General features: G+C 35.6%; 1 protein-coding gene across 3 annotated transcripts in view; it reads right to left on the reverse strand.

The window, feature by feature from the left end:
* Nucleotides 1–24,106, reverse strand: part of SGCG (sarcoglycan gamma) — a 127,509-nt gene that overhangs the window by 56,786 nt on the left and 46,617 nt on the right. For all 3 annotated transcript variants that reach the window (XM_072795777.1, XM_072795779.1, XM_072795780.1), the window contains one exon: nucleotides 21,407–21,601. In XM_072795777.1, the coding sequence (XP_072651878.1) occupies nucleotides 21,407–21,601 (195 nt within the window). The remainder of the gene's footprint in view (nucleotides 1–21,406; nucleotides 21,602–24,106) is intronic.

Here is a 24,106-nt window from a genome sequence, read left to right on the forward strand (position 1 = left end):
CTTCTCAAACTATTCCAAAAAAATAGAAGAGGAATGAAAACTCCCAAATTCATCCTATGAGGCCAGTATTACTCTGATACCAAAATTAGATAAAGACATTTCAATAAAGGAGAACTTCAGGCCAGTATCTCTGATAAATATAGATGCAAAAATCCTTAACAAAATACTAGGCAGCTGAATCTAACAATATATTTTAAAAAGCTAAAAATTCACCATGATCAAGTGGGATCTATTTCTGGGATGCGCATGTGGTTCAATATTCATAAATCAATCACTGTGATATATCACACTAATAAGAGAAAGGATAAGAACCAAATGATCATTTGAATAGATGCAGATGCAGAAAAAGTATCTGACGAAGTACAATATCCATTCATAATAAAAGCTCTCAACAAAGTAGGTCTAGAGGAACATACCTCAGCATAATAAAGTCTGTTTGTTTATTTATTTATTTATTTATAGATTTTACTTGTTTATTCATGAGAGACACAGAGAGGGGCAGAGCCACAGGCAGAGAGAGAAGCAGGCTCCATGCAGGGGGCCCAAAGTGGGACTCGATCCTGGGACTCCAGGACCACGCCCTGGGCCGAAGGCAGGTGCTTAACCACTGAGCCACCCAGGTGTCTCTAAAGTCTGTATATTTAAAACCCACACTGAACATCAAATGTAATGGGGGAAGACAGGGCTTTCCCTCTAAGGTCAGGAACAAGACAAGGATGTCTACTCTCACTACTTTTACTCAACATAGTTCTGGAAGTCCTTGCCACAGCAATCAGACAACAAATAGAAATAAAGGCATTCAAATTGGTAAGGAAGAAGTAAAACATTCACTATTTGCAAATGACATGATACTATGTATAGAAAATCCAAAAGACTCCACCAAAAAACTACTAGAACTGATAAATAAATTTAGTAAAGTCGCAAGATACAAAATCAATGTACAGAAATCTGTTGTATTTCTATATACTAATTACTAATAATGAAGCAGCAAAGAGAAATTAAGAAAAAAAAATCCCATTTACGATTTCACCAAAAATAATGAGATACTTAGTAATAAGTCTAACCAAAGAGGTGAAAAACCTGTACTCTGAAAACTATAGATCATTAATAAAAGAAACTGAAGATGACACAAAGAAATGGAAACACATTCCATGCTCATGGACGGGAAGAACAAATATTGTTAAAGTGTCCATATGACCAAGAGCAATCTATACTTTTATTTTTTTTTTATTTTTTTTTTAATCTATACTTTTAATGCAATCCCTATCAAAATACCAATAGCATTTTTCACAGTTGAACTAAAACAAAAAAAAAATCCTAAAATTTATATGGAATCACAAGAGACCCTAAATAGTCAAATCAATCTTGGGGAAAAAAAGCAAAGCTAGAGGCATTATAATTCCAGACTTCAAGTTATATTACAAAGCTGTAGTGATCAAAACAGTATTGTGATGGCACAAAAATAGGTACATAGATCAATAGAACAGAATAGAAAATTCTAGAAATAAACCCATAATATATGATCAATAATCTTTGACAAAGCAGGAAAGAATATCCAATGGGAAAAAGTCTCTTCAACAAATGCTGTTTGGAAAACTGGGCAATCACACATAAAAGAATGAAACTGGACCACTTTCTTACACCATATACAAAAATAAATTTAAAATGGGTTAAAGACCTAAATATGAGGCCTGAAACCACAAAAATTCTAGAAGAGAGCATGGGCAGTAGTGTCTCTGACATTGGCAATAACATCATTTTTCTATGTATAACTCCTGAGGCAGGGAAATAAAGCAAAAATAAACTATTGGGACTATATCAAAATAAAAAGCTTCTGCACAATGAAGGAAAAATCAACAAAACTAAAAAGGAGTCTAGTGAATGGGAGAAAATATTTGCAAATCACATATCCAATAGAGTTAGTATCTAAAATATATAAAGAACTGATACAACACAACACCTCAAAACCAAATAATCCAGTCAAAAATGGGAAGAAAACATGAATAGACATTTTCACAAGGAAGACATCCAATGGCCAACAGACACATGAAAAGATGCTCAGCATCACTTATAATCAGAGAAATGCAAATCAAAACTATAATGAGATATCACCTCACACCTGTCAGAATGGTTAAAATAAAAAACACAAGTAACAAGAAGGGCTGGTAAGAATGTGGAGGAAAAAGAACCCACTTATACTGTCTGTAGGAATGCAAACTAGAGCAGCCTTGTGGAAAAAGGTATGGATGTTCCTCAAAACATTAAAAATAGAACTACCCTACAATCTAGCAATTGTACTACTGGCTATTTACCCCACAAATACAAAAACACTAATTTAAAGGGATATATGCACCCCTATATGTATAGCAGCATTATTCCCAATAGCCAAATTATGGAAGCAGCTGAAGTGTCTATTGATAGATGAATGCATAATAATGTGGTATGTATATGCAATGAAATATTCAGCCATAAAAATGAATGAAATCTTGCCATTTACAATAACATGGATGGAATTAAAGAGTAGAATGCTAAGTGAAATAAGTCAGTCAGGGAAAGACAAATACCATATAGTTTCACTCATACGTCAGATTTAAGAAACAAAACAAATGAGCAAAGGAAAAAAAGAGAGAGAGAAAGAGAGAGAGAGAGAGAGAGAGAGAGAAACCAAGAAACTGTCTCTTAAGTATAGATGATGGTTACCAGAGAGAAGGTGGGTGCTGGGATGAGTGAAATAGGAGAGAGGATTAAGGAGTGCAGTTTCACGACTTGCGGTAGATGATGTATGGAATTGTTGAATCATCATATTGTACACCTGAAACAAATGTAATACTGTGTGTTGACTATATTGGAATTAAAATAAAAAAATAAGATAAAATGTGTAACTTCCTGGAATGTCCTTTATCATGTAGATTTGTAACTCTTTATGTAAACAACATACATAACGTACCAAATGTTCTTTCTTTAGAGCACTCTCTTCTTTGTGAAGTTGTGTATCAGAGGCAGTTGCTCTAACTTGAATGATAATAAAACTCTTAACTTTCTTTTAGAAAAGTAATAGACTTATAAATATGCTTTTTGTTTGTTTTTTAGAAAGACAGAGAGATTGAGCAAGAGCAGAGTGTGGAAGGGAGAGAATCTTAAGCAAGCTCCATGCTCATCATGGAGCCCAACATACGGCTTGATCTCACGACCCTGAGATCATGACCTGAGCTGAAATCAAGAGTCAGACACTTAGACTGAGTCACCAGGAACCCCTAAAACTATGCTTTTGTAAGTGTTAAGGTAACCAAAGCCAAAATCTACAGTAGATCCACAAAAGATAAAGGAATCTAAGCAGAACACTATGGAAAATCATCAAATCACAAAGGAAGAAAACAAGACAGGAAGAAGGGCACCAAGGGAATTACAAAACAACCAGAATATGATGAACAAAATGACAATCCTAAATTCATACCTAAAATAACTACTTTAAATGTAAATGGACAAAATTTTACAATCAAAAGACACAGAGTGACTTAATGGATAACACAACAAAACAAGAGTCAAATATATGCTGCCTACAAGAGGCTCACTTCAGCTTTAAAGATATGTATAGGCTGAAAGTGGATGGATGGAAAAAAGATATTCCATGAAAATGGAAACCAAAAGAAATCAAGGGTAGCTATTCTCACATCAGAAAAAAACAGATCGTAAGCCAAGGACTGTAACAAGAGATGAAGAAGGTCATCATATAATGTCAAAGGGCTCAATTCATCAAGAGGACATAACATTAGTAAATATGCACCCAACACTGTAGTACTTATAGATCTGAAGGGAGAAATGGGTAGCAATACATTAAGAGCAGGGAACTTCAATATTCCACTTTCAACAATGGGTACATCATTCAGACAGAAAATCAATAAGGGAAAAGTGTTCTTAAATTGTACATTGGACCAGATAAACATTCAGTCCAACAGCATAAGATTATACATTGTTCTTGTGTGGTATATAAAGACAATGGAATATCATTTAGCCTCAAAAAAGAAGGAAATCCTGTCATTTGTAATAACATGGATGAATTTGGAGAGTATTTTGCTTGGTGAAATAGGCCATATAGAGAAAGACAAATACTGCATAGTATATATGACTTTATGTGAAATCTAAAGAGGGGGGAAATTAAGTTCATAGAAATGGATAGTAGAAAAGTGGTTACCAGGGCCAAGTAGGGGGTAAGTAGGAAGAGGCTGGTAGAAAGGTACAAGCTTTCAGTTCAAAGACCTGAAGAGGGTGGCAGGATCTACTGTTAATGTGGTGACCATGGTTGATTGACACTGTATTGTGTAATTTAAATTTGCTAATCAAGTAGAACTTATTCTCTCACACACAAAAGGGACATATGGGAGGTGATGGATATGTTAATTCACTGGGGGGAATCCTTTCACAATGTTGGGTACATCATATCATCATGTGGTACACTTTAAATATCTTGCAAGTTTGTCAATTCTGTAAATCTGAAAAAAGTATAGAAAATATGGAGTGTTAGTGAGAAGCAAGTGGATACAGAACAGCTGGAACTCTCATATCCTGTTGGTATAAGTTGGTACAACCACTTAGAAAAATTGGTGGTTTCTATGAAAGCTGAATATTCACAGAATATATGACTCACATTCTGTTAGAGTCCACACTCAATTCCCACTGCCTTAATTCCTATCTAGTCTCTGGATCACTATAATCTGGCTTCCATCATCATTATTCTACTGAAATTGCTCTCCCTAAAGTCCCTAATAACTTTGTTTTTAATAAATCCAATGCCCATTTTCAATTCTCATTCTATTGGAAAATTCTGTAGCATTTGAGACTGTGATCAACCCATGATTCTTAACACTCTATCTACCCTTGAGGCTTAGGACAGTTCTGTTTGTTTTATTATCTTATAGTTTGTTCCTTTGGCACTTATTTCTCAACAATGTCCTTCTATGCTTTTTGTTAAATGTTGGTGTTTCTTGGAGTTTACATCCTTGGCATCCTTGGCATATATCAGGTATGTATATACCTGATATATGTTATATATTATATATTATTAATATATACTCTTCTTCCACTTCAGTACCCTTCCTTAGTGTGGAGCCTAATTTTCTCTTTCCATTTCCCTCTGTGCCCCCCATCAAATACATACATACTTACATATATACTAACAGTTTACTTCCCTCTTTAAAAACCTGAGATGGTATTCAACTGGTATACACAATAAAATACAAGTGAGTTCCTGAGATACAGGGCTCTTATACTTGATCCCTGACTACTTCTACAGCTTCATCTCCCATCATTCCTCTCTGAACCTTATCTTTTAGTGACAATAAACTTCACACTCAACAGCATTTCTTCATTCTCATATTGTATCCTCAAATCATCTAAGTCCTATTGAAGCATTTTCTGACCTCTTCAGGCCACTGTATGTCCTTCTTCTGGATTTCTACAAAAGTGTGACCATGTCTCTCATAGAAATCTTATCACATTGTTATGTGTATCTAGACCTCTACTGTGCTGAGTTTTATAAATCCAATCTTGTTATTGCAGCTGGCACTGTATCTTACACACAGTACAACTCAACAACATGTTAAATGATTAAACAGCCTCTGTAGCTTCAAGATCCATGATACGTAGCACATTGCATATGTTAGCTGCTCAGTATATGTTTAAAAAGTTAATAGGCTAATGATTGGTATTATTTCAGAATTCATAGTTAAGGATGATAAACGATGCAGAGTAAGAAATTTTGCATCTTGGTGGATGTTGCAGTGATTTTAAAAAGTGTTTAACTGAGGGGCAGCTAGGTGGTGGTGCACTTGGTTGAGTGTCCAACTCTTGGTTTTCAGCTCAGATCATGATCTCAGGGTCATGAGAACAAGCCCCAATGGGGCTCCCATGCTCAACATGGGGTCTGCTTTTGAATTTCCCTCTGCCTCTCCCTCCCCACTCATACTCTGTCTCAAATAAATCTTAGCAGGAAAAGCCTTTAAACTTGCTGTGCTTTCATAACTTCATTGCAACATTTGAGAGGTAATATAAACCAAAAGTTTCCAAATTCAAGTTTCTTTATCATTAATTATTCTTGTAATTATTATTTGCTTACCTCAGGTTTTTGTCTTTTTCAGTCACTTCTGGTGACTGACACAACTTTTCTTTCTTGCTAGGCTGCTAGTAAAAAAAATTTAGGCATCAAATGTAAGTTCTAGTTCATAAGAATTTTTTCCCTTGGAAATAGGTAAAATTATTTCATGAATTAATGTTTACAGTATTTTTATCTGCCTATATCCTAAAACACTGTGATAGATCAAGGACATAAATTTATTCAATGAGAATTTTTATAACATCTTCCCTCAAATCAGTGATACTGTTTTTTAATCCTGCAGACAGAGGAATTCTAGAATTTGATGAGAAGTTAAAGTAAGTATGTTTGGGGTGCTTGGATAGCTCAGTTGGCTAAACATCTGACTCTTGATTTTGGCTCAGGTCATGATCTCAAGGGGTCATGAGAGGAGCCCTAGGTTGGGCTCCCCACTCAGCAGGGCATCTGCTGGAGATTCTCTCTCCCTGTTCCTCCCCCCACACACACACTCGTGTGTGCTCTCTCTTCTTCTCTAAAATAATAAATAAATATTTAAGAAAATAAATTAAGGGACCCCTGTGTGGCTTAGTGGTTGAGCATCTGCCTTGAGCTCGGATCATGATCCTGGGGTCCTGAGATCGAGTCCCACATCTGGCTCCCCACACTGCTTCTCCCTCTGCCTATGTCTCTGCCTTTCTCTGTGTGTCTCATTAATAAATAAAATATTTTAAAAAATAAATTAAGTATATTTTGTAAAGATGGATCCTGCAAATGATCCCAGAATAATCAGTGATTGTCTTATCTGTTTTCAAATATCCACAAAGTGACTCACTTTTCAATTTTCTATTTCTTATGTGCTTTTGATATTTGTTCCTTCTAAATCACACGGAAAATTAGATAATAGATTTTTGTTTTGGTTCAGCATAAGAAAGGATAGTTTGGTCGAGTTGATCTTCTGGCTTGTCAAGAGTAAGACTTTGTGAGCCTCTAGAAATATGTACAGAAACCAGTTCTGGGTATGCTTCATTTAATGAAATTCATATTTCCTAACATCTTGCTATAGAATAAATTTAATTTCAACTGAATTGTATCTCCTATTGATTTCCAAAACAAGTTAAAAATATATTCTTTCCCAGAAGAAAATTCTTTTAATATAATTACAGTTATAAATAAGCAAAAATCCCCTGAAAATAAATTATTCTATAGAAAACTTGTTTTCTTATGGAAATGGATAATTCTATTTAGACATTAGAGCAATCCTAGGAGTGATCCAAAGTACCATCTAATAAAAACCTTTTATAAATGAAAGTATACAATATACAGATACTCTGGCAATACTGCAATGTACCTACTCTTTTGGCTCACGACTTCCCCACTGTATCATTGCAATACTTAAAAACAGAGTAATTTTTCTGAGTTTTCCATAGACTCACGAAGTATTGCCCCTCTTCCCCGTTAGCTTACATTTTTCAAATATATTGCCATATTTGTAAGAAGCAGCAACACAATATCTTCCACGAGGAAATAAATACAAATAAGTATGACATGTTCAATCTTCATTTAAGCAGCAAAATTATCTCAGTGTATGCCAAAATACTGGTTACCACCTGAGAATGACTCTGAAGGTGATGGAACATATTTGAGCTTACTACCCTTTTCCACTGACCAAGTTTAAAATTTTTAATTTACCAGTTTATTAATACATTTATAGTTAATTTGAAAAATAAGTTACATAATTTGCAATGTTTTGATTTAAGCATTGCAAATTATGTAACTTACTTGTATCTTAAAAACATTTTAATTAAGTATAATTTTTAGAAAAGTAAACAAATTAAAATTGTACAGAATTTACCAATTTACATTCCATTTCTAATGTTTCTCTTTTTAAAATATTTTATTTATTTATTCATGAGAGACACAGAGAGAGAGGCAGAGACATAGGCAGAGGGAGAAGCAGGCTCCCGGTAGGGAGCCCGATGCAGGGCTCAATCCCAGGACCTCATTTTTTTTGCAATTAATTATCAAACTTTTGCAATTAATTATCAAACTTCGATAGACTAATCTTACAGGATAAACAATAGGACAGCTAGTCAAGGTTACACTTAAAAAAAAATCCAGCAGCACAGATCTAATAGACTTAAATACGTTCATCTCCTCCCAAACAGACATTTGATTTAAAAACAGAAACCAAAACAGAGTGCACACCACAAGGAAGGAAACATGGTACTTACATATATTGTCAAATAATTCTGCAGAGCTCTTTAAGAAAGAAAAGGAAAGAGGTTTTTTAGAAATTTAGAAAGCAGTAGAACCACCCAGCCTGGCAGGTAGACATGCCAGATGTTCTGCACTTCAGAGGGCTCCTGAACACATTCGGAGGGATCATGACCTGAGCCAAAGGCAAACGTGCTCAATCACTGAGCCTCTCAGGTGCCCTTTAACATCTCTTTATGTTCCCTGGGTCTATTTGTGTTCATGAGCTGCACAGTTTGGATTATTCTAGTTTTATAAAATATTTTGGTATTTGCTAGAGCAAACTTTCCCTTGTTATTTTTTGTTATTAATGAAGCTAAGATGAAGTCTTTTTATCCAGCTGTATACACCCTTTTATTCAGGTTTCCTTTTAGGACTTTCAGGAAAGTATATTTCAACAAGAGTCCTTGTGATTTTGCATATTTATTGCATATCAAGTGTGATTCTAATACATTTTCTAACTAGTTTGGACTAGAGTATGGGTGTGTGTTAAAAATGAAACTTTGTACCTCATTTTATTATTTAACATATTATACTTCTGTATTTGTTTCAATAGTTTTTCATTTACTTCTTCTGGATTTTATAACACAATAATTATTTGTGAGTAATTCTTTTCCCTCAAATCATCTGCTGTTTAACTGTTTCTATCCCTTATTTAACAAATGGTCTTGTTGCATTTAACAAACTTCAAACAAAAAGGTAGAAGGCAGTAGTGCTATCAGACATATTTTTCTTGTTTTTGGCCTTGTATTTTTTATCATGTTAGGGAAGAATGATGGTCAACTATTTCTTTTTACTACCATCATTTATGATACCCCATGTGGTGTGGTCAAGTGAAAAAAGGGCTGATTTCAAATCAAATGAAATGGATGCAGGGACACCTGGGTGGCTCAGCAGTTGAGCGTCTGCCTTCAGCTCAGGATGTGATCCCGGAATCCCAGGATCAAGTTCCATATCGGGCTCCTTGCCTACTTCTCCTCCCTCTACCTGTGTCTCTGCTTCTCTCTGTCTCTCATGAATAAATAAATTTAAAAAAGAGAAATGGATGCAAATTCTTTTTTTTTTTTGGATGCAAATTCTAATACTTATTTTCTCACTCGGCGATCTCAAAATTTTTAAATTTCTAATAATGCAGTTAAGGTACACCTATATTTATAGAGTAGTGCCTGTTATGTGGTAGCAGTGGACAAGACGCTAAGAAAAAAATATATAGACTAGTTTTTTTTCTACTTTATAAAGTAGAGCTAACACATGGACCCAGGGAAGGAAATAGGAGAGAAGCCACCACAAGAGAATAGTAGTTTGAGAAGCAGGAAGAGAATAAAGAAGCATAAAAGACTCAAGAATTATGAGATGGTATGTTCATTTAACAGCACAGATAATACAACTAGAAAAGTGAGAAAAGATTAGCATTAGCATGGTACTTTATATAGATGCCATGCAACTTCATGAAGAATTTTGTATTTTCAAGCTATGTTTGAAATCATCCCTAATACACCGCAAAGACAAAAAGAATAATGTGGTCAGAACACCTGGAAAGTTAAAAAGAAAGAAGAATGACTTCCTCTTTTATATATATGAAAACAATAACAAATTCAGCATAATTAAAATTGGGTTCTAAAACGCTATCAAAAGAAGTAACAAACGGAGATAAAGCATATAGCTCTGAAGTAGATTTAACTCACAAGAGCTTGTTATATGATAAAGGAAGCATAATAACTAACAGAAAACACAGGATTATGCAATTAGAAGGATATGCAGCAAAAGTGACACAGTTACATCTGGATAGCTTTTAAGGGGTAATTTCTTGTTTTTTCTCAAGTCTTTTGTCTTTCAAAAATGCATACAAATTTCACAAACATTAAAATTAATAAAAGTTTTCAAAAGCAAAAAACAGATTATCCTATAAATGGTGTTCATAAAACTGGGTGTTTGGGGAGAGGGATAAAGTTAAGAAAGTCAGTGTTCTACAACCACATCTACATCTCAGAAAATTGGAGGAGACAACTTTAAGGATACACAATTTATTTAAGCACATTTGCAAAGAAATTGAGAATTTGTGAGGGAATGTCATGGTTCATTCAGTACAGATTCTATGAACAAGATAATAGATTAGCAAATTTTTGATTAGTAATCTTGGATCTATCCACCCACCTGCAAATCCTACAGTAATTTTGTGTAATCAACCTAATACTGAATTTGTACCATTCCTTCTTGGTCACTGCTAATCTCATACACATGGGTGAAAGTTCTTTTTTATTTCTTCTCATTTTTTTAGGACCATAAAATATTTACTGGGTACTTAAATTATGTGCAAGGCACTGTGATATGGCTGGGGATTAAAAAAAAATACAAAGCCCCATTAGCCCCTCAAGAAGTTTCTCTGACATGAAAAAGATACACTAATAGTACAGACAACTTTGAGAGTTCAGAATGAGGCTGGATTAAAGTGTGTTAGAGAAACTGGAGAACATTCCTCAGAGGGTGTGGGATTTGGTCTGAGCCAGGATAGAAAGGTGGGATTTAAGTTCACTTCTAAAGAGTTTTAGATTTAATGGAATGGCAATGATGAGCTTTGTCACAGCTCACTACAGAAAAAGACATTAAAGCATCCAATATTAATTCTTAACACAAGGTAAATAAATAGTCCCTTTCTGTGTGTCTCATTTTTTTTGAGTATGGTTATCTTTGAAATTCTGTTTTTTCATACTTTGTGCAGATAGAATATCTGAAATCGGTCTGACTTCCACGTTTGACAGTTGCATACAGCTCAAGCCTATGGTGACTAGTGACCAGACGGTTTTAGTCATGGCTTTAACGCCCTGATCATTATACTAACATCAACTACATCATCCACACAGAGACCCATATTTGATGAATGGAATGATATTTTTATCTGAGTTTGGCTTTCCCCATTGTTTTCACAGTGAGAAGCTTAACAGAATGACAGGTACTTTCATTTTATGCTCAGTAAAGAATAAAGAACACTTTGGCCAAAGGGTTTCATAATTTCATGCCAAGTTTAAACCGAGCACCTAAGTAACATAAACAGTTGCCAACAGTACACTGCGTGTGTATACCATCAGAACATCGCAGATCGAACATAATCTTACTTAAACCCAAGATTCTTACCCAGTCTGGCTCCATAAACTAATGTTCTTTCCACCACGGTATAGTACCTCTAAAAAAAAAAGGTGGGTTTTTTTTTTTTTTGCCTGATTTTTTAGATAGAGAACACGTAAACAAGTAAATTAGGTTGTTTTTATAAATTACAAGATAATATCTTCATTAGCATTTGTGAGAAAAAAATTATGTTGCCCAAAGACATCATCAGTTTTATTTTTTTAATTTTTAAAATTTTTTGTTTTGTATATTTTTTTTTATTGGAGTTCAATTTGCCAACATATAGTATAACACCCAGTGCTCATCCTGTCAAGTGCCCCCCCTCAGTGACTGGGTGGCAGGCATCTACAGTTTTATATTATTGTTGACAAAAGGAAGCAAGTGAATATATTTACATTGAGAACACATTCACTTTGTTATAATACTCCTCATGACAGGAATGTGAATCTCATATCTAGGTTCAGCTGATGACTATCACTATGCACGACAAGAGCCTGTGGCTTAGGACATGTGTGCTTTTGCTTTATTTCTCAATACTTAAACCACTTGCAGAAAAATTATGACAAAAAGGAAAATTGAATGAACATCCTTGAGATAAAAATTAAAACTATAGCGCTATTTGTATCTTTAGACACCAGTGATAATAGGATTTGTGTCACTGATACCAGGGATAATGAAATTCCTGTGTACTTGGAATAGCTTGAGGTTTATCTTCCTCCTCTCAACTCAGGCTTAATAATATCTTGTCTTCTTAAAAATGCCATTAAGTTAGTACATGTTCGTACCATCTGTGACCTCTGGATCAATCCCACTCTATTATGACTAAGACATAAATCAAACATTTCAATTTGGTTTTTAGACTGGCAAGCACTGATGTAATATAATTCTTTTCAGAAAGATATAAATAATTTGAGAAAATGTCAAGGTGCTGCTTTAAATGCCACTGTGTCATGTTTTTCTTTAAATCCTAATTTGCATTAGTGTGAAAAATGGGTGGCAAAGATAAGGAGGCAGCATAAATAATAAATATCAGATCACTGACGATGTAATGACCATGTGGACTAGGCTTTGGCAAAGGCACAAATGGAGAACACAAGGCTGCTGGCCTCTTCTTGCACAACAGCATGGGTCTCTGTAAAGGCAGGCAGAAGACAAGTGGCAAAACATCACTAAGTAGAGGCATCAAGAATGGTAGACAGGTATAGTGAAGAAGTGAAAATCTCTTCTGCTATCTGTGGTTCAGATAAAATTTCATTGCCTTCACACTTATGGGCTGTTCTCCCGTGGGCAGAGACTGCATTCCTTTGGGATCAGGGCTGATTTTGTTAGAGGCCTCCCTGCAGTTGACAACACACTGCCTTTTTTGAAGAAACAGCTGGAGGGAGCCCAGAGGGAGCAGAGCAAAGAAAAGGCAAGGCTGAGCTCATGATCATCCACAGACGCTGATGGTACTTGGGGCCACCTGCCTGCGATGGAGTCTCAGCGATTCCAGGAGGTGAAGTATGTTGCTGAACATATTTTGATATAAGAACAGCGTCATCTTAAAATATACTACCGTAATGGTTGCTAAACATATGATAGTAATTCTTTTTTCATTTGCTACTGCAGTAAGATATTTTAAAATAAAACCTCTGCCAAACTCATAAAACATTTGTTGAATATTGAAACATTCCAGCAGAGAGTTTTCTAGCACAAGTGATTTATTTTGGCTAAATTTGACCTCTTCAATAAACCATCAGGGATCAACACAGAAAAGATTTCAATTTCAGTAGCTTACATGTCATCTTTTCTTTTGGAATTAATTTCATTTTATAAATGTAATGTTATTCAATATATTTGTTAGTGAGACCAGTAATGAGATACAGGTAATGAGGGTAACTGCTCTTTAGACAAAGTTTCAATGTCTTGTTCTGTATTAGCTCATTCAGGTATATTCTTCCATTTTCATTTTATCAGTTAAGAACCAGAAGGCCTCTACATTGCAATGCATCTCAGCATCTCAGCATAAACCATTAAGAATATATAATATAGGAGCACCAGGATGGCTCAGTGGTTGAGCATCTGCCTTTGGCTTAGGGCGTGATCCTGGGGTCCTGGGATCGAGTCTCACATTGACCTCCCAACAGCGAATCTGCTTCTCCCTTTGCCTTTGTCTCTGCCTCTCTCTGTAATAAATAAATCTTAAAGAAAAAAAAAGAATATATAAGATAGGAAACAACATGAAATCTGGATAAATGACCCCATGTGAGTAATACTGTATTCCCTGAAAGTAGTTTATACTCTGAATGACCCTAAGACAATGTGTTCCTGAACCTGGTCTGCAGACTCGGGTCCCTGGAAGAACCTGGAGCCCCACTCCAGAACCTATTAACCAGCAACTTTGGGAAGTGGCTTCAAAATATCTATTTCTAAGGACCTTCCCGGGTAACTGTCATGCATCTTAAGAGCATGAGAGCTACTCTTCTCACTCCCATGATGTACTTACCCTCCGGCCTCCTCTCTAATCTGCACTTTAGTGTCTGGATTATTCTGCGCTTCCTTAATCATCTTTGCTTTTTCTGAGTTGCCTCGACTCCTTCTCTATTCATGTGCTAAGAACATATAACAACAATTTCATTAAAGGGGGCAGGGGAAATGCTCTCATTCTGTCATTCAATCCGTCATTTATTCAAGATGGTAGATGTTGGGCCTACTGAGCTCAGCTGACATGATCCTAATGGGTGAGCAGATATTAAACAACCACAAAAATGTATATAAATTCAAATTTTGATGTGTGCTATGATGGGGAAAATAGAGTCCTAGAAAAGAGAATAATAGGAGAAGTCTGTCTTAGCCTGTGGATAGGAGTGGTTGAGGAATATACCCCTGCAAGGAAGTGCTGGTCTGAGCAGAGATTCTCTAATGATACATGTGACTGTGTGTGTGTAGCCGTTCTAGGCAGAGGGAATAATGTATGCGAAAACACTGGGTCAAAAAGATCAACAGAATTTTAAGAGCTACTGTGGTTTTTAGTGCAATAGAGAAGGGAATCCACTAATTGATTTTTCCATAAGACTGGATGAATACCTTGGAGGCATCTCTTCTTCTCAAATTGCTACAGACAGAGCTTTTAAAACAGCTGGAAGAGGCATGCTGGTATGACCAGGATAAAGGATCACTAGGTCCCCAAGGTGGCTGGATGGGCTTCCCACTCCTGCACATTTCTGGTTCCCAAACTTCTAATTTATATCCTAACTGATTGCCCCTCTTAAGCAGGTTATGTGGGAGGGACCTCCCAACACAGAAGCCCTTTGGTCCCTTGCTGTACCCCAAAGCAGGAGGAGTGTCCTGTATGGTTGGTGAGTTAGGAAAAGCAGCAGACCCTTGGCTCAGCTCCTCCTTCCCTGGGGATGTATGTGCCCCCAGATTTCCAGTCTGCTATTGGTACAGTAAAGCACATGAGGAAGAATGACATGATGATCAAGTCTGTGCCCCTGGAAACATGTCTGAAGTTTTCCTATGCTGCCTGTGACTTCTTGGGTGACCTAATTCTGAGGCACAAGATGTTCAGGCAGATCTAAACTGTGCCCTCCACTTAACTTTTATCCGTAATACAGATATTATTTGGAGCTCTATCTACCTCTTTTTATTCCCTTTCATTCGTTCCAAACTTGGATAGGAAGAATGCAGTAGGGCTTTTTTTGGACACTGTGTGGGGATACCGAATCTCTGTAGTCTTCATGGTACTACTTTCTGAAGGGTATGGGAGAGCTCTGAAGACCTGGCTTAGGTGTTCTTGATTTTTATGGATCCTGGTATTTGTTAAGATACACCTATCATTGATATCTCCAAAATAAAATATATAATTCTTTAGTTTGTAAAATACAAATTCATAGGGTAATTATAAGGATGAACTAAGTTAATGGACATAAAGGGGTTGGGCAGTGTATGTACATGTTTTAGGAGTTATTAAAATAAAGAAGACAGAGCCTCTTAAATATAAACTTTCTTCATGATAATATATCAAAACATATATTCAATGATTCTTCAATTATGAAATTATCAACCTATCATGACAATGCAGGCAAGAACATTTTTGCTATTAAAGTGAAAAAATAGGCATACATGATAAAAAGATTTTCAAAACCAAATTTACTTGCTAAATAAATAATTTCTCAGGTAGTAAGTGCTTAAAACATTATTAGATTAGCCTAAAATATTACTATTTTATTGCTGTTTTATTGCTTCTCCTTCACCTTCTACCCTTCCCCCTGCTTGTGCTCTCTTATTTGCTCTATCTCTGAAATAAATCAATAAAATCTTTAAAAAATAATTGCTAATAATAAATGGTTGTGAATATCGATCATTAGGTAAGTTCATTCAGGTACTTTTAGAGTTTTTCTCTTTGTTTTCTTTGTCAATATCTAGTAAAAGAGAAATTAAATACTCTGCATAATGGATAACACTGTATTCATACTATCCCAAAGGTAGCTGCTTAAAACAATGTATATTTCTTCTTCAAGTTTCCGTAGGCCAGGATTCTGGGAACTGCCGCTAGGCTGGTTCCTTTATGGACTTGGGGTTCTCTTCCAAGCTCATGTGGTTATTGGCAGACTTCATTGCCTTGCAAGGCAGGGAGTGAGGGCTCCATTTTATTGCTGGCTCTCTGCTAGGGGCCACATTCAGTACTGAGTAGTTGCCCTTAGTTCCTTGCCACGTGGTCTCTCACAGACCCTCTCATGCCTTTGAGGCCAGCAGAAGAATCTCTTACAAAAGGGCTCAATCTTTTACCCAATTGAGGCAGGCCTACCCAAGATAATTTCTCTCTTCATTAACTCAAAATCATTGATTTGGAACATTAAATGCATCTGCAAAGTCTCTTTATCTTTGCTACAAAATGTAACTTAATCCCACCACTTTTGCCATATTCTAGCCAAATCACAGGTTCTGCCCACACTCAAGGAGAGGGGATTACACAGAGCATAACACCAGGACTGGCAGTCATTGGAGCCTTCCTAAAATTCTGCCTACCGCAAACATAACCAGGTAGTTAAAGAAAAGTAAAATAAAGATATTTAATAATATAGAGGCATTAAATGATTGTCTTAACTTTTCATAACATGGTCTAGATGACCATGGAGCTAGCATGCCACATACCACATTCATGACATGTCCAAAGCAAGGAAACCAAGATCATGAATCTCGATCCTCCAAAATAAGACAACAGCACTTACTGAAAACCCATCAGTAAAGCATATTAGCATCAAATTTTACATTAGGAAGGACTAGGGTGTCATCAGTTATAAATCAAGTATTTTACAGATGAAGAAAATAAAGATCATGGGGATAACAATGTGTTAATAAATGGAGATGTTAAAAAACATCATGACAGGGGCAGCCCTGGTGGCTCAGCAGTTTAGTGCCACCTTCAGCCCAGGGCGTGATTCTGGAGACTTGGGATCGAGTCCCATGTCAGACTCTGCATTGAGCCTGCTTCTCCCTTTGCCTGTGTCTCTGCCTCTCTCTCTCTCTCTCTCTCTCTGTGTGTGTGTCTCATGAATAAATAAAATCTTTAAAAAAATATCATGACAAAGGTTATATTTTAATAACCTTACATGACCAGTGTGCATTCAAAGACAGCCTATAGTCATTTGTATATCAGCATTCTTTCCTGAGTTTTAAAAATCCTCTTCAAATGATTATATAATCACAGGGCTGAGATAAAAGTCAGTGATATGCCATCTAATACTATTTTTCTGTCTTCCTATGAATGGTCTCTGACTCCTCAATGAGGAAAACATTGATCTAAGGAAGCATGCAGAGAGGCAGTCTTCCAGGGCTTTATTTTCTCACTAAATGAAAATTTCTTAATGCGGAAGTTCTTGATAGAAGATTTCTAATGTCTGGTTTCCAAAGTGAATTAATTTTAAATCCTTGTTAAGGATAAATGTGCTCAAGGTTTTTGACCTCCTAAAAGGAACAACATTGTCTATTGCCATAGTAAAGGAACATATATATCTGAACCTAGTTAATTTCTCTATATAAACTTTTAAGATCTGGCAGGCAGATGCGGGGACCTACTCATCTTGCTGCCTCTCAAGATGAACGAGCTTCATATGAAGTTTCCTTTGCTTATTAAAACTGCTACTCACTCAGTAATCTCCTTGACATCAATCATAGAACCATTTTTCTAGATATGTCTCCTGAGGAAAGGGAAACAAAAGCAAAATTAAACTATTGGGACTACATCAAAATAAAAAGTTTTTGCTCATTGAAGGAAATCATCAACAAACCAAAAAGACAACCCACTGAATGGAAGAAGATATCTATAAATGACATATCCAATAAGGAGTTAATACCCAAGAGCTTATACAACTCAACACTGGAAAAACAATCCTATTATAAAATAGGCCATAGACATGAACAGAATTTTTTTCAAAGAAGACATATAGGTACATGAAAAGATGCTCAACATCACTCGTTATCAGAGAAATGCAAATCAAAACCAAAATGATATATCACCTCACACCTGTCAGTATGGCTCATATCAACAACACAAGAAACAACAGATGTTGGTAAGGGTGTGGAGAAAAAGGAACCCTCATGCACTGTTGGTGGGAATGTAAATCGGTATAGCTGCTGTGGAAAACAGTATGGAGGTTCCTCAAAAAATTAAAAATAGAACTACCATACAATCTAGTAATTCCACTACTGAATATTTACCCAAAGAAAATGAAAATACTAATTTGAAAAGATATATGCACCTCTATGTTTATTTTAACATTATTTACAATAGCTAAAATATTTTATATGCGAATAAGTAAATAACCATAAATCTTTTAAAAAATCTATCTGGGTCATTAAAAATTAAAAATGCCTTGTTTTAATATACTTACTGATGAGAATCATGGATACTATTTAATAACCATGAACACTTTAACCAAAACTAGTTTTGGATATTAGTTTTACAGAAGGAAAATATAAAAAGGAAAAACAGAATGAGCCACTTTATTGCACTGGTTCTTTTAATGTCCACTTTCCTGAATAATTGATTTAGCTATTATGATGACCAACACAGAATATTCTAGAAAGTTTATGTTTGGCATCAGTTGTTAAAATTTCCTAAATATTACTTTATGTTCAATAGATGTCATACATAGAAATTATGTAAAATTCTGTTACATGAAGTTGCAGTTCTAAGACTGGAACTGTGCTTGGGAGATACTCATGATACTGGTGGTTGGCTTTACTGTCTTCTATAGTAAAATATTAAAGTATATGATGAGGGGAACAGGAGGACTGAAATGATAGTATGTCTAAGTTAATAAACCTGCCATTGCTATATGTTGGGGATCTAAGCAGAGAAAGTCTTTTAAACTTTGTTAATTTGGGAAATTATAGTTTTCAGTCTATCTTGACTAATGACTATATAGGTAATAGATAGGTTGTTATACTGAATTTGGGGAGAGAATTATATACTAGCTGTTACATATTCAAAATTCTATCACTCTGTGCAAATGTTGAGAGCCCTGACTTTATCATTTTAGCGCCAAAGCTCTTCAAAGTTTCTTTTATAGTCATGTTGCTTCCTTGGCATGTATGTAATCAAGAAGGGATACTGGTTTATATATGAATAAAATAAAAACAAAACTAAATTACTATATACAGTGAGATCTTTAAAACTAGGGAAAAAAATCAGAGCATAAATGAATGTACAATGTCCAGCGTTACAATGCATGGAATGTTCCCAAAGCAAGGGATCAACCTCACACACATACAAGAATTGCATCATTTATGTTATCTCATTTTGAGAAGAATGACCCAAAGTCCACCCACCATTTTTTAATCAACCCTTGGCACTTTCTGCAGAATAATATTTTTATGGGTCTTCCCTTTTGATCCATGAATACAGGTGTCTGTTCATCCTATTTTGTTGAAAGATGCCACTAAAGAACCCCAAATTAGCAACAGTTTCCTAGTGTTGAAGGAAATACCACACGAGCTAACCGTGTCTCAAACTAGAAAGCACAGGGTATGACGAAGGGCAGCAATGGCAGGAAAACATGTGCTGGTCTCTGTGATGTGCTATCCTAGGTTGAAGTGGACTCAGCTGCTTGGCACAATTTCATTTAATGTAATCAAAATTTATAATATCCAAAACTTGTTTCAGGGCTACGATATAAGACAAGAGCAAAAAGCAAGTACACTATCACTTTATGTTCACATATGGTTTATAAAATTAATTCACATATACTTCTAATATAATACACAACTGCATTCATTCAAGATATATTTACCGAATGCCCAATCATGTGCCAAGATGGCCAGGTGATTGATAGAACCCATCCATGGTCCCTGGTGAGAGACTATTAAAATCTGACCATCCTCCGCACTTCCAGAGCCATGGGGTGGCTTCTTTTCCCCAGGCCCTTCTAAAAGTCTTTTTCCTAGTAAATTTTCTCTCCACATTCTGCATAACCGAGGAGCACATGGTGGTGGGTGCAGGGCTCTTTAGTCAGGAAGCATTTCTGATAGATCCTATAGTTTATAATTTGAGGACCTCAATCTCAGTTCACTCTCCAAAAAATATTAAAATATTTTAAATTCAGAGATAAAATGAAGCTGATATACAGCATGTGCATAGCATATGCTGTGCTACTTAAGCAAAGGTGTCCAATGAAACTAAATATTATTGTGATACTGTAAAAACGTTTTTTTTTTTTTTGTAAATTTTAAAGAAGAAAGCACAACTTCCATTTGGCTAATTTAAATATACTTATGTATTTATAGCATAAATACATAAATTTATAGTATTTAAATATAATTTATAATATCAATTTATAACATATGTTTATATTATATTAAGTAACACCTTTTAAGGTATATTTTGACTTGATTGGTATTTTACCTCTTTGAATATCAGAAAATATTTATGTCAACAAAATAAATAATGTACCTACTGGCTATCGAGCAAAGGCAGAAAAGAAATATTTGCATAGAAAGTGAAGGAGATGGGATGCCTGGGTGGTTCAGCGGTCGAGCATCTGCCTTTGGCTCAGGGTGTGATCCCGGATTCCTGGGATCGAGTGCCACATCAGGCTCCTTGTATGGAGCCTGCTTCTCCTCCCTCTGCCTGTGTCTCTGCCTCTTTCTCTGTGTTTCTCATGAATAAATAAATAAAATCTTAAAAAAAAAAAAAGTGAAGGAGACTCATCAAAGGAAGGCATTTCAGACTGATTGCTACAACTATTGTTCTTGGAAAGAGCCTGTACCTATATCACATCTTCAAGATGTAAGGAAGGAACAGATTAACCTACCTGTGATGTACATGTGCTATTTTTCTCACTATGACTATCTAGCAAAATTAGGACATTTTTATATTAAATGAATATATTTTTTCAAAAAGTATACAAAATATTATCAGAGCATATAAAATTACCCAGCCATCCTGAAAACATGAGGATGTTTAAAACAGACTATGAATTCCTTTTGACTACTAGTATTTTATCTACTAAATCTTTTGTTAAATGTTGACGCGTGGACATGAATTTATTGTATATTAAAGTGAAATTCTAAAAAATGAGAAAGCATCTAGGCAGTTAGTATTAGTGGATTAATGAGATTAGGAAAACATAATTTATAGAATTTTACAAATTAATGGATTAAATAGTCATTACTCAATTTTGATGCAGTCAACCCCAAACTCAAGATGGTTACAATTTTCCCACGTGCAGAGGTAATGACTAACATAAAAAATTGCAATAGAAAAGCAAAAAAACCCCAACACCCTATAGTTCATAGTGAAATTGAGAAAAAATAAATGTATGACTATTTTGCTACTGATTGTTTTGATCTGGACAGAAAACAAACATTAATTACATTAAAAGAGGTTTCTACCAATACAATATGGATGATGTGATACAACAAGCAAAAACATGCTTACCAGGAAAGGAAGCTACTTACTGGGGAAAACCACATCACTTTAAGAATCCAAATCGTAAGAGCAAAATTCACAAGGAGGATGATGAGTAGAAGAAGAACAAATAAGTATAGGCAACGCTTTCTCCAGCCATAAATGCCAATTTTGTAGACACACTGATTCTCTGGCCTCTGTATGTGGGTACCTTCTGTGGTTGTAGTGTACTGTTCGCGGACCATCTGCCACGGAGTAGGGGCAGGGTGGGAGAAGGGCCAGGGAGGGGTTGAGAGAGAGAGGAAGGGCCAGAGAGAGACACAGAGAAGGAGAGAGAAAGGGAGAGAAGAGGTGTGGAGAGATAGAGTGAGAGAGAGGAAAGGAAGGAGGGAGAGAGAAGAAAGAGGGAGGGGCACAGAGATAGAAACAGAGAATTTGTCAATACTGATTTACTAAAAGTCTGACAAAATAACACTTTTTACCTCAATAATAAATTTCCAAAATTAAGATGATTTTTAAAAAGAATTGAATATTACTTTGAAACACATCACCATTTCAAACACAGAGTGTGAGTAATCTATCATTCAAAATAGTTTAGATATGGCCAATCCATCTGAAATCCAGTGACCATATTTTCAGATTTTAATCAATAAGTATATAGAGACAACTTGCAAAATTCTGCAGAGTTAAACTTGGAATTGAAGCATCAACCTAAAAAAACTTACCAAGCTTTTAAAAGATTCAGTGGGAGGAAAATCAAGCTGATACCTATATATCTTTCTAAAAATGGAATCCAATTATTTAGTTTTTATGTTAAAGAATTAAATCACATCTTTCTTCAGTTGCTAAATTACTTAGAATTAAAGGCTCTCTTCAAGAAACCTACCACAGTAATTTTTGCCTATAATAAAATTTCCCAGTATTAACCTACTTCCAAGAAATATCAGAATGTATAGGTACATACAAATGTTTACAATATTCATTGTTTGTAAAGAAGAGTAAATTTTCATAACAATTTCAACTCCATGAGGAGATTTTATTTATTTAATTTTATTTCTTAAAAATTTTATTTATTCTTGAGACACACAGAGAGAGGCAGAGACACAGGCAGAGGGAGAAGCAGGCTCCTTACAGAGAGCCTGATGTGGCAATGGATCCCAGGATCACGCCTTGAGCTGAAGACAGATGCTCAACCACTGAGCCCTCCAGGCATATCCCTCCATGGGGAGATTTTAAAGAATTATTCATTATTTCACTTTACATAGAGGAAAGAAGAAAGTGGTTTTAATTTATAAAGTGAAGATTAGAGATTATAAGATTTTCCTGATTATAAATGTAGTAAAATGATGACTCAAAACATAAAATATTCTCCTCTGGGATATTTTTTTTTATGCAAAGGTCTTACTTTTTTTTTTTTTTTTTAGGAATGGTTTGGAGGTGTCCTTATTAAAATAAGTCATAGTCTTAAATAATTCTTTAAATCTCTTTCCAACTCAATGATTGGATTTTCCTATGTTCTAATTCATTATATAAAACTGTGCTATTCATCACGTAGGATTTTCAAATACTCAGGACAATCTACATTATTCAAAACCTAAATGCTTACTGATTTCAAAACTGGCATAACCTATTTACTCACTTCTTTTGAGCTCTTCAATCTTCCTGACATTAGAGTCCACCTCATGCACACAGTTTCTCCAAAGTCCTAGGAGTCATCCTTGATTCTTCTCTTTTCCCTTCAAACCTCTCACATCTTTTTTTTTTTTTTCAAACCTCTCACATCTTATCAGCTCTGCTTTAACATGTATCCTGAATGCGTCCACACCTCTTGCCCCCACACTAGTTCAAGCCACTATGAACTCTCTTACCTGTACTACCGCAAAACTGGTCTTCCTTCCTTCCTTCCTTCCTTCCTTCCTTCCTTCCTTCCTTCCTTCCTTCCTTCCTTCCTCCCTTCCTCCCTTCCTCCCTTCCTTCTTTCTTTCTTCCAGAAACCATTCTCTACCGAGCAGCCAAAAGTGCAAAATGTAAGCAAGCTCCAATCATTCTGTTCTTTCAAGCCCTCTAATGGCTATTCCTCACACTGAGAATATCTGAACCCTTCTGTTACCTGCCACACCCTACATAAGGGGCCTTTGCTTACTTCTTTGACATCATCTACCACCATTTTGTCTTTTGCTTGTAATACTCCATCTATTCTTTAACAGACCAGGTTAACTCACTTCAGGACCTCTGTCCTGAGCATTATCTCCACTTGAAATACTGCTGGCTCCTTAGATTTCAACAGCAGCTTACATGTCATTTTCTCAAAGAAGTCTTCTCTGGGCATTGAGTCACTTGCGATTGCCTCACACTATTACATTTATTTCAAAGTGCATGTCATCATCTGTAATAATGGAGGCAACTCCAGAATTTCTGTGAAGCGTAGGCTGAGAGACTGCAATTGGATTGGGAAGAGAGGCCAGAGAATCTGAATTTATAGGAAATGCACTATTTTACCGTATCGCTACAGATTAGTAAAAATAGCAGCTTTCCAAGAATGTGTGTACACAGTTTCCAACTGCTACATATCTCTATTCCTATATATAGTTTCCTATTGCTAGTGTAACATATTATCACAAATCTAGTGGCTTAAACCAGTACAATTTTATTGTCTTTCAGTTAGGGAGGTCAGATATCTAAAAATGGGTCTTTGTGGACAGGTTCGTATTCCTTCTGGAGGGTCTAGGGAAAAATCTGTTCCTTCTTTT

The sequence above is a fragment of the Canis lupus genome, chromosome 24 (assembly GCF_048164855.1).
Source record: "Canis lupus baileyi chromosome 24, mCanLup2.hap1, whole genome shotgun sequence".
Taxonomy (NCBI): Eukaryota; Metazoa; Chordata; class Mammalia; order Carnivora; family Canidae; genus Canis; species Canis lupus.